At 38.2% G+C, this 12,224-nt stretch overlaps 1 protein-coding gene across 12 annotated transcripts in view; it reads right to left on the reverse strand.

Annotated features, from left to right (window-relative positions):
* Positions 1 to 999: 999 nt before the first annotated feature.
* The window catches only part of spartin, a 39,834-nt gene continuing 28,609 nt past the window's right edge, over positions 1,000 to 12,224 (reverse strand). For 6 of the 12 annotated variants that reach the window (XM_067121618.1, XM_067121619.1, XM_067121615.1 and 3 more), the window contains exons 12-13: positions 11,247 to 11,377; positions 1,000 to 7,486 (exon numbers count right to left, since the gene is read on the reverse strand). In XM_067121618.1, the coding sequence (XP_066977719.1) occupies positions 7,201 to 7,486; positions 11,247 to 11,377 (417 nt within the window). In that variant the 3' untranslated portion in view covers positions 1,000 to 7,200. The remainder of the gene's footprint in view (positions 7,487 to 11,246; positions 11,378 to 12,224) is intronic. The other 6 variants (XM_067121614.1, XM_067121610.1, XM_067121609.1 and 3 more) reach the window with 1 other exon arrangement.

Genomic DNA, 12,224 nt, shown 5'->3' on the forward strand with positions numbered 1-12,224 from the left:
CATAAAAAATGTATTTAGTCACGAAAATAACATGAAAATAGATCAATGTGACGTAAACAAACCTACCATTTAGTTCGGAGGTATGTACTGCACAGTAGTTACGTCGTTCTGCAAACTACCCACATATTTTAGATATGCTCTACTATCATCCTAAAACACTACTACTGTAATATCATTTCAAAATCATCTTAAAACAAAGGAATATATCAATAAAATGTACAGTTGCGCAGTACACGATGCACAGAACATAGGATGCGCAGATGACCTAACGCCCCAGGTTCTCTTTCGAGCATCAGCACAGTTCTGTGTAGTGATCGCATCGCATTCCAAATTGTGCAGACATACACGTGAGTGAGTGAACTCTTGCCTTTATGAGGACAGCTAAAATTTGACTTGCACTATGTGACACCAAAACACAACCATGCCAGCCAGTTGTTAAGAGGATGTAATCTTAAAACCTTGGCTTCCTCCCACCCTCAGCAAAAAAGATCATGAGTGGTAAAGAGTGAAATATCTTCTTGGAATGAGACACCATGTAAGGTTATAGCATATATGAAATAATAACCCACAATGTCCATGAAGAACCTGTCAAGTTCTTATTTCCTTTCACGAAATATTTTAAGTAAATTGCCCAGTGTGACTGATCCCAGTTTCAGTTTCTTAAAATTTCTTTTTCAGGGAATTGTTGCACATGCTGGCTATGCCAGTAGCATCAAGTACAAAACTCAATATTTTACCAAGCATTCTAGAGTCAGTCTCAAGACAATAGTCAAAAAATGAATTGGTCAGTCTCATGGGAATAGAGAAAAAATTAATTATATTTATTGCAGGCTAATCTTTACTTGGCTGACAAAAGATTAAGAGTAAATAAAGACTCATAGAAGTAGATGGGACATTCAGCTACATAACTTTCCATTAATGCATGAAATAGCTGTGCAATTTTATATCAAAACAACTGATATCGTTTTGGTTCTGGTAAATATTAAATGAAAACACACCTGTAAATATAGCCTATATATTTCTTGTATAAACTATATACTTGTACATTAAATATAACTTTAGCTAACAAGCTTCTTGTGACAAAACTTATGCAAAAATTAATTTCAGCATCTAATACCAATTAAACTGAGCAAGCAGAGTTGCCGAGTTTAAAATGATCGGTGTACACTGAATCACATGCATGTAAAGCTTTCAATTTCTAGAAATCATAAAATAATCATTACAAAACTACTTGTTTTGGCTTCAGTTTAGCTGTGATATGATAGTAAACTAATCATTACCCACACCTGTTACCTTGATCAATAACATAATGTAATCTTAATGCAGAGCAAACCTTGTACAGCGTACCCTAAAATCTCTCCACATTCAAAACTGTCAACACAACAGTGTGTTGCTAGAAAAAAAATATGAACATTTATTCTTATGTTTTTTGCTCCCACTAACACTTACAATATTTATTTTGGTTGAAATGAAAATTTTACCCATTACTGAAAGGCATATCAATTGCAGCACGTGTTCCCAGAAAGCTTCCATTAATAGTTAGGTACAGTAATCTATACCATGGGTAACTAAGACCATTATAAAGAACAAGTATTAATTCTTACAATTCCATATTCTCCATTTCTAGAACAATCATTTACCCTTCATTAAAGTATCTTAACTTTATTCATTTGTACTTTAAAACAAACATCACAAAATAGAGTTCTTAATTTGAACTTTTTAAAACAAGTGAACAAAACATCTGCAAGGATGTAATGCATAATACCCCTGTGCATATTGCTTGATCAAAATTGTTAAACTAAGTCAGGGATCTTATTTTAAAATTTCTGAAAATTGAATATAAATTTCAAATTAATTATTTACTATCTCATTCATTTCATTCTTTATTTAAGACAATGCATTCTTTCACTTAATGTGCTTTTCTCTTTTTTTTTTTATACAAGCCTAGTCTCTTCTATGAAAAGGTGTTGGGCAAGCCACTGATCTTATCGACTGGTTCCAGAATATTGTTGGCAAATTACGAGTACAGGTATAACAATAAATCTAGGCACACTATGTTCAGATCTATGAATAAGTAAATTTTCTCTCAAGTCATTTTAAAACACACAGTATCTACCAAAAGCTTATTCTAAAATCATAGTTATACCAATCTGATCAGTTCTGAAAGATATGCCAATTCACCATTACTTCAAGCTTTGTCATGACAGTTTAGAGATAACCGTACGAGTACGGTGCAGTGAAGGAAAGATCTTAGTTCCACCAAAAGACTGTGAAAGTCAGTATGCAGGATATGAAATTTTTCAGTAACTTTATTTGTAGACACAGGCTTGTGAGGACAATTTCCTTCCTTTTTCATATATTTATTGTTTCTAATTTGTTATAAAACATTTATTTCTTACCTCCTGATGATTATTCTTTCAGCAATATTTACTCTTAGCCATGCATATAAAATCTATTCACTGTAATTCGGTACTTAAGAGTTCTAATTGATTCTTCCTTCTTTGGTTTTATCGTATCTGGGGAATGTTTTCTGGAAGCTTGCTATGTATGTTCATGGCCTTTTAACTTGTTCCACAAGAATATCGACATCATTAACAGAGAAAATACAAAACTACAATATCCATACATTCACCAATTTTCTTTTATGCACAAGAGTTGGCACTAAAATTAACAAAAGAGTATATACAATTATATAGCATATTCTTTAAGTCTACAGACATAAGATTTCTGATTGCAAACCCTACTAAGTATAAGGCCATTTGAGTATTTTGGATACTAACTGAAATCTTTATAGAAATGGTTACAAAGAAAAACATGAAGTTCGAACTTCCGAACTGCCTCCCTTCGATCAGACAACAGCTAGCTAACTGAAACACTGCAATGATCACTCTTATTAAATAAGACATTTTTATATTAAAATAAAGTTTTGTATATACTTACCAAGTAATTACATAGCCTATGTTTCTAACTCACGTGGCAGCTAAAAATTTGAAGTTCACGTTAGTGTTCAACTGTTTTAGTGTAGGTGACAAGGCCCCGTCCACTATCAGGGAAGGATATGTACAACACAGCTGAAGAGCTTAGTTCGTTTGTGCCCTCAATGTCTGTTAGAGGGGTGGAGGGAGGGCTCTAATTTTGTAATTACTAGGTATTTATAAAACTCATTTTATTATAAAAATGTCATTTTTAAATATGTAACTTACCAAGTAATTACAAAGCTGAATCCCATATTGACAGGAGGTGGGATGCATGGACATATATAACCACAAACAATTTCTGTAAAAAGAACGTAAAAAGAGCTGCAGTACCTTTATATGCAACCTCCCCAGGCTTATGAACTTCTCGATAGATGTGAGGGTTCCCAAAGGGCTCATCCAACTGTTGGTCGAGCAAGACTTGAGTGCGAGGAAGTTGCGGACTGTTTGAAGACATAATTGTACTCTTTTGGGGGACAGAAAAACCCAAAAATTCAGAGTCTATCTTCACCCCCAAAATATAGAATCACTTGAGATGGAGACAATTGCAATTTCTTCTTCTTGATGAGTAATCCCAGATCTGGGGAAGTAGAGGGTCTTCTGAAGGTCTTCTGTGCACTGTTTCTTCGATGGAGAACATAGGAGCCAGTCACCTAGATAGAGGGATGAACTGATTCCCATGAGGTGAAGCCACTTCGCGAGAGGGGCGAGAATGTGGGTGAAGACTTAGGGAGCTGTAGAGAGGCTGAAACACAGAGCTCAAAATTGGAAAAATCTGCCCTGGAACACAAATTTGAGGTAGTAGGCATTTCCTGCTGTCTGGGTGTACTGGGATATGGAAGCAGGCATCCTCCATACTGACGGTCACATCCAACCTCCCTGTTGGGTAGACGAGAGGACTGACTGATTTGTTTCCACCTTGAATTTTGTCGTCTGAATGAAGACATTCAGGGCACTGATGCCCAAGACATGTCTCCATCCCCCAGATGACTTGGAGACCGCAAAAAAGATGGTTGTAGAATCCTGGAGTGTTGACGTCTCCAACCAGCTCTACAGCTCTTTTCGTGAGAAGCGCTGACATCTCTTCCGTGAGCGCCGAAAACCTCTTGGAGCCTACTGAGTAGGCTGTCAATGCGATGGGCATTGAGACCCAGGGAGGGTTCTCCCTGAACGGGATAGGGTATCCCTCTTTGAGGACTCGCAAGACCCACTGGTCTACTCCTCTGGCTTCCCATTTCTTCCAAAAGCACAAGTCTTGCACCAACTGGCACATGGAGGACTGGACTCTCAATTACAAGAAGAAGGCTTTGAGGGAGCCTTCTTGGCTGGGTGGGCTGCACACAGACTGGAGCGCGGTCTAGTGTGGAATCTGGTTTTACTACCCTGAAAGGGATGCTGCTGCAAGGGAGAGGCTGACTTAGCAGTGAAAGAAGGTAGATCCTTGGAGCGCTTGGCTGACTGAGATAATATATCCTGCATCGATTTTTTCTGTAGCTCCGGCGCTATCTCTGGGACCGTGGCTTGAGGGAAGAGGTGCATGCGGTCCAAAGGAGAGAAAAGAAGTGCCGACTTCCGGGATGTGAAAGAGGTGAATAACGATGCTAATTGCATTGAGACATCCCTGATGGCTTTATCTGGCACGATAAAACCCCCAGTCAGCCTGCAGATAAGTCCTCTGCCATATCCTCGCAGCCTTCAATTTTCTTTGCTAGCGCTCCCATGGTCCAGTCCAAAAAACTAAGGACCTCAAAAACCTTGAACATATTTTGGATGATGTGGTCAAGTTCGGCAGCCAAAAACATAATCTTGTTGGCCATGCTGGCGATGGTGTTAGGCTTGGAAGCATGGGGCTGGGTGAAGAAGGTTGAATAGGTAGAGGACTGGTTAAAGGGGGAACAGGAGTAGGAGAAGGAGAAAGAACAGGTAAATCGGTAATTACAAATTTAGGAGAACATTTAACAAGTGCTACATTCCTAGCCCCGGCTCTAAGAGTCGCTTTACTCTTTCTGTCTCGCTCTAACTTATCTAAGTGAGATTTTGCTGCAAAACTGGATACTAGAAGAACTAGCATCAGATGTCGTTGGGAAAAGTCAAAATAGAGAAAAAATACTTCACTAATAATGAGTCTAATAATCCTAAGCTATTTGAAAACAGTGTAAATGCTACCAAAAGTTCAGAATACGTCCCACAACGGAGACACAGGGCAACCATCCGGCGACCAATTTCAAACCAAAGCTGCTTGTGACAACTGAAGCACAGCCGTTAACCGGAAGAAACGAACTGAGCTCTTCAGCTGTGTTGTACCTGCCACCTACACTAAAACAATCGGACGCTACCATGAATTTCAAATCTTTAGCTGTTGCACGAGTTAGAAACACAGGCTACGTAATTACTTGGTAAGTTACATATGTAAAAAAAATAGTATTCTTGCGATAAAAATGGCTACAAGACACAAGAAATGATTTTGCTGTTGCTTGTTACTGAGGACAAACAGAAAAAGTATTTTTGTTGACATAAAGATTAAAATTATTGAATACGAAAATGTCAAGGCACTGTCATGTTGGTTTAATCTACCATACTCAACAATATCAGCCATCCTAAAGAATAAAGGAAGCTCAATCTTCAGTTAACCATCTGAGACTTGATTATGTTCAAGATTATTAGGATGACATCCGTTCACAAATAATTATTAATCCAATCCAAATACAAAATCACAATTTTCACTTACTTTTCATATTTTCTTTTTTTGTGCAATAACTACCACATGCAAATAATATATATCATTATAAATTAAATTTAATGTAAATTAAATTACCATACTTTTGCAAAGTCCAAAAAGTATGTATGAATCTCCCTTTTATAAAATATTCATTTATGAACAGTAAATAAATTAATGTTTTCTAATTTCTGAGCATCACTATGACTAACTTTCTTTTTTACATTTTCAAATATACTAAAATAAAGTACAAAAAATTTGCTATAAAATGAAACAACACCAACATTCTATCATGAAAAACAAATTGCAGCAAGAAATAAAAGGAAATCCTTTAAATTTATGATGCATAAGCCCTAACAGTGTGTTTATACCACAGAAGTTTTGGATTCCCTATCCATAAAGTTTCTAAAGTTAATTCAAAACTGTCAAACCTCATGTTCAATCATCATTGAAAATTTACTTAGAAGACAGAGAGAGAGAGAGAGAGAGAGAGAGAGAGAGAGAGAGAGAGAGAGAGAGAGAGAGAGAGAGAGAGAGAGAGAGAGAGAGAGAGAGAGAGAGAGCATAACTTCCATAGATTTAATCAAAAGTTTTGAAACAGAAGCATAATTTATAATCACAGAAATTATAATTTGGTACACAATCAAAACATTAAACAGAATATGTACCTCTTAGTACTGACAACAGAAAAGCCTTATTTGTTTTTAATTACAAAGGAATTTTTCCTTTCTTTTCATTTCCATTTTCTTTAGACTTCCAATGATGAAAATATATGAGGCATTCACCATTAGAATTCCTGACTTATTACTAAGGAAAATAGAGTGGTTGCAGTGATTACACAAAAGTTACTGCACAAGAAATGCCCAACTATCAATACTAGCTCAACTTAGGTATTGCACACAAAAACCTAAAAAGAGAAGTTTACCTACAAGAAACAAGTACACAGTGGAATGATAGAGACGAAACATTGCAACTCATTACATTAAGTTCCTGTTTAATGTCTAGATTTTCTCATTTTTTACTGATGACTAAATAGACTTATAACCTGACTGCAAAAATGAAACCCGTTCTGAAAGTTGGGGGTATTTTAAAGGCAATCTCTTTCAGCCACATTTCTGCGCAAAAAGAAAATTCTTGTAAGCTACACTAGGTAATGTTTAAAGGCCTTTACAATTCATAAACTTTGTGAGTGGTGAAACTATTCTACTAGTCTACAAAACTATAGCAGAAGTGATCCTTGAAAGTAGATAAAAGTAGATAAAATTTTCATGATTTGTAAAAACTTAACATTTAGAAGACTGTCCAATTCCATGAAGCATTTCAATAATTTTCCAACACTGCTTGAATAGCTACGACAATAAAAAACTACATCACTCAAACGCAAAATAAATATAACATGCTAACCTGTTTGATACTAGTACAGGTATGTGGGTATGAGGAAGTATACAGCATAATACTACAGGACATTGCTTTCAAACAGAGCATTTGTCTCTACAAAATACATCAGCACTATAACAATGGCTTCTTTTTTTCCCTGACTGGTCGTACAGGAGCAGATCCAGCTTCTTCACTTTCCTCCTGGCTTGTTTCCATTGCTTCTTCCGCTTTTTCAACTGCTTCCTGTCCCTGCTTTCTTTTCTCCTCGTGCTGGTACACAAGAGCTTTTCCGGTATCTTTCGCGGCTCTTTTAGCTATTCCCTTGACACCCAATGATGCAATGTTATGACCTGCCATGGCCGTCTGCCCCACTGCATACATGGTATTGTCAGTCAGGGCTCCAGCTTCTTCACCATACCTATGATAGAAAAAAATATGTATTAGTCAGAAAATACAATATTTCTATAATACTTTCATCACCACTAGTGTTTTTACATCAGACTCTGCTTTTATAGATTACAACAAAATGAGTTCTAGAGTAGTCATCCTGTGAAGAAAAAAAATTCAATATTTGGCGAAGAGAGCAAGATGGGTGAAACTATTCAAGTCAAGCTACATCACTGCAAGAAAAGTGTACTGACAGAAAGCCCCTCATCAGTCCTTACAAACTTGCTTCTTCAGTCTTTCATACAAAAGAATGCAGTGTTGGACATTCCAGGATGAAAACGAGAGGCTAAATAATTTATGGATTCCTTATGAAACAAGCATTTCTCTCTCAATCTTGCACATCTGTTATGAGACTTTTTTGTCCTCTTTCTAATGTAATTTGTAGTTATTGTTCTCTGGAGCTGCATCGCTGAGGTAAAGAAAAGATTGTATTCCATGCCATTTGGTGAGAATCTTGTAAAAGTATGAAATAAACTTTACCCTTAATATGATTCTCTCTCTCTCTCTCTCTCTCTCTCTCTCTCTCTCTCTCTCTCTCTCTCTCTCTCTCTCTCTCATACCATTTTGAAAATGAGGTTTTCCATGTTCTACTTCTAATTTGCAAACACATTTATGTTAATCAAAATGCAATAATACATGTGTTGTGCACATCCATAAAATGGGACTATATACTTACTATTTTATTATAAAGACTCTTGGAACACTGAAAACCTATCCTGAGCATGCTACATCATCTTGCTAATGCACTACTGTATTAAGCTTTGTTTCTTTGTGAAAAGACCTGGTAGTACAAATAAAAATCTCTACCGAGACAGACAGGGACAAGGAATATACCTTATACAAAAGTAAAAACAAGGACCAAATAAACTCTGAACACTGAACAACTACTACTTATCACTAACTTCAAAAATGTGACATTAGATGACCAGCAAATATGGTATTTTCATAATAAAATAAAGTTTCATATATACTTACCAAGTAATTACATAGCTTTAGTTTTAACCTCGCACATCAGCCTTTTATTTAAAAATTGCGGTAACACTTTGATAGTTTGTGTAGGTGACAGGTCCCACCCATTTAACAGGTAGTGTTGGAACGACGTAGACGGTAGCATCATTCTGTTGTGCCCTTATGTCCATTAGAGGGGAGGAGGGAGGGCTCTGATTCTGTAATTACTTGGTAAGTATATATGAAACTTAATTTTATTATGAAAATATCATTTTCACTTAATTAACTTACCAAGCAATACGTACGTACCTGAATCCTACATTGATAGGGGGTGGGATGAATGTGATAATGACTTTGAAATAGAAAGGATGGCTAGCATTGAAACAATGCTTGTCGTTTCCTTACCTGGTAAGAAAGCTGCTGCAGGTGAATATTGCCTCTGGTTGGTGCTCATCTTAACCTGTAGTGGCGTGGCGGTTGAGCCAAGGGTTGCCTCTACATAAGTGGGAGTCTTGCAATGGAGGGCAGGCATGATCGCTGGCAAGACAAATATAATGAGTGCCCTAGCCCTGGTGCAGTACCAATAAAACAAACAACCAGACAACGATGTCACCTACGCTGACAAAAAACCACTACCCACCAACTAAGATTGGTGGGCACTCCAGGTACAAAGTACACCCAGGCTCCCAAAAACTTGACACCTTACGTGAAGGCTAAGAGACAGAGGAGAGAGAGAATGCTTCCTATGCTTCTTCCCCCACTACCATGTCAACAACTGATAATGGCCCCAGGGTATTGCAATTCTCAAACACTGTTCTGACTTTTGCACATCCAAAAGGTCGACTGTAGAATGGACGAAAGGGACAAATTATGCTCGGACTTCATGCGCTTTCACTTTGAACGAAAGCAAAATGTCCTGAATCCAAAAATGCACCTTGGAAATTAGGTCTCTTACGAAGACAACAATGAGTTCTTCAAAAGAGGGCAAGAAGGATTCTTGACAGAACACCAGAGGTTGCTGGATGGCCCTCCAATCTTCTCGGTCCTTCGCAGATAGTATCTTAGGGCTCTGATGGGGCAAAGAACCCTTTCCTCTTCCTCTGGGCCCAGGATTTCCATTAAACTCTTAAGGCGAGGAAACCTAGGGTAAAAGAGCACATTGCGTCTCCTTAGGAGAAGCCTACCTCTTGTCAATAGCTTGCAGTTCACTTATACGCTTTGCAGTCCCCAAAGCTACGAGGAAGAGTGTCTTCCAAGTGAGGTCCTATAGGGAAGCAGAACAGAGGGGTTCGAAAGGAGGGCCTGTGAGCCACTTGAGCACTATGTCTAGGTTCCAGGGAACCAGATCATCCTTCTTCTGTTTAGAAGTGTTGAACAACTTGATGAGGTCATTAAGGTCTGGGTTTGAGGACAGGTCCAGACCTCTGTGCTTAAAAACCGAAATAAGCATAGCTCGATACCCCTCAATAGTGGACGAGGACAGACCTCTAGAAGTCCTCAGATAGAGGAGAAAGTCCGCTATTTGTGTTAAAGATGTCTCCAAAGATGAGACGTTATGTCTGAGACACCATTTACAAAAAACTGTCCACTTTCCTTGGTAGATGTCGCTAGAAGATTGTCGTCTGCATCTCACGGTAGCTTCCACAGCTGCTCTTGAAAAGCCTTTCGCTCTGACCAACTTCCTGACAGTCTGAAGCCTGTCAGAGCAAGAGTGGACAACCTTCGGTGGTATTTCTTGAAGTGAGGTTGTTTGAGTAGCCATGGTTTTTGAGGAAGTAGTCTCAGGAAGTCCACCAAAAGCTGAAGAAGGTCCGGGAACCACTCCTTCAGGGGCCAAACGGGGTTACGAGAGTCATCAAGACGTTATGGTGTAAGACAAACTTGTTCCACACTTCTCTCACCATGCTGAAGGGCCAGGAGGCATACAGATCCAGGTCTGACCAGTCCTGGAGCATGGCATCTATCACCCATGCTAGGAGATCCGGGGCCGGAGAGCAGAAGAGACGAAGATGATGGTTTCTTGAAGTAGGAAACAAGTCCAACGTCAGTTTGCCCCACAAAAGCGACAATACTTCACCAAAATCCAGCAAGAAACAACCAAAAACTGGTGAAAAAGGCTACAGCAGACACAACGATGTTGACCACGTGCACGGCAAAACATGATCATGTCGTTACAGGCTATGTTATTCCAGCACTACCCACTAAGTGGGCGGGGCCTGTCACCTACACTAACTATCAAAGTGCTACTGCGATTTTTAAATAAATGGCTGCTGCACAAGGTTACAGTAAAACTACAGCTATGTAATTACTTGGTAAGTTACTTACAGTATATGAAAGCTTAATACTTATAGAAAATACAGAAACAGAAAACACAAGAGAAGTGCTTCCTCATTATTTACTGCCATGGTAAACACTTCTGAGATTTTTTAGAAGAAACAACTTCCTTTTAACAGCTACACAGTACTCAGCCAAGTAATGAAATAACTACAAAAATACAGAGAACCTTAACAAAATGTTTGGAACCTGATTTCAAAAAGTAAAGCTAAAATCTATTCCACAGGATAAAAAACAAATTTAAGGAAAGCAGTCAGCTACACGAAGATCTCCAGAACACCCATGTCCACCTCCTCCAAGCAAGCACATCTAATAAAAAACAAAAGTTAAACCAGTACCATGCAAAAGGTTTTTCTAATAAATCATTGTCTTGCATGCTAATGTTCATAATTTACAGGAATAACTAACATAAGTAATTATCTAACAAAACATAAAAAGAAGAGTCATACTTATGTGTCACCACTTTCACAGTGTTATCTGTGATGTTAGTGAGAAGAGTTGCTGCTGCCGTTTCAAGACCCATGTAGACAGTGGAGGCTCCCTTGACAACTCCAGCTGCTACCTCTAAGGCTCCCTCAACCTGGTAATTAGTAGCATTGGAGCAACAAACTACTGACTATGACTCACATAGTAAGCAATACTCTACTAGTAAACATACACAAAAAACTAAGTCTTTATAATATAAAGTTTTTCATGCAAATCCATCAATCACATTTGGCCCCTCATATACAGTCTACAATGTTCCCAAGACTCACATTCTTTTGTTTGCAAAATAAGAGGAACACTCTTTTTGTTTGAAAACGTTGACCTAAAACATGCTATTTATCTCTAACATCAATGCTTTATCTGTCACTTCATGGCCACCGTCAATATTGGTGATACTGTACTGTACTTTTCAAAAGGTGCAGGGAATTAAGTCCCACCCATTAACTATGTTTCAATCACTTCATGAGTTACTGTAGCCACTCAACACTAGCAAAAAAAGAGGTGCCAAATTTTTATTGATTTTAGAAGGCATGGTACAACCACTTTTATTTTGGGGGGAGGATGGGGGAGACCTGTACCTAAGAGAGTGAAATTTGGTTTGGTGTTAATTTTTGCAAATTATCTGTATAAATATTAGAGATATGGCCTCATATGATAGTGAATTAGAACTAGAATCTATCCTTCCGCCTGTTGTTGAAGCAAGAAGAACCAATGACTGCTTGACCAATTTGGGGCCACTGGGTAAGTGGTTTCACTGAAAGCTGGTAGACTGCTCAAAGCCTTCAAAATCTGGGACAATGTAGTAAAGAGGTATATCGTCCTCCATTCATTCCAGTCTTGTAGGAATGCATCTCTTGCTATTACCTGAATGTCCAGCTTTAGAGACACACACACACACACAACGGAAGTTGATGGTTCTTGCATGTGGTAAGCAGGTCCAC

Source organism: Macrobrachium rosenbergii, chromosome 19, assembly GCF_040412425.1.
Source record: "Macrobrachium rosenbergii isolate ZJJX-2024 chromosome 19, ASM4041242v1, whole genome shotgun sequence".
Classification (NCBI taxonomy): Eukaryota; Metazoa; Arthropoda; class Malacostraca; order Decapoda; family Palaemonidae; genus Macrobrachium; species Macrobrachium rosenbergii.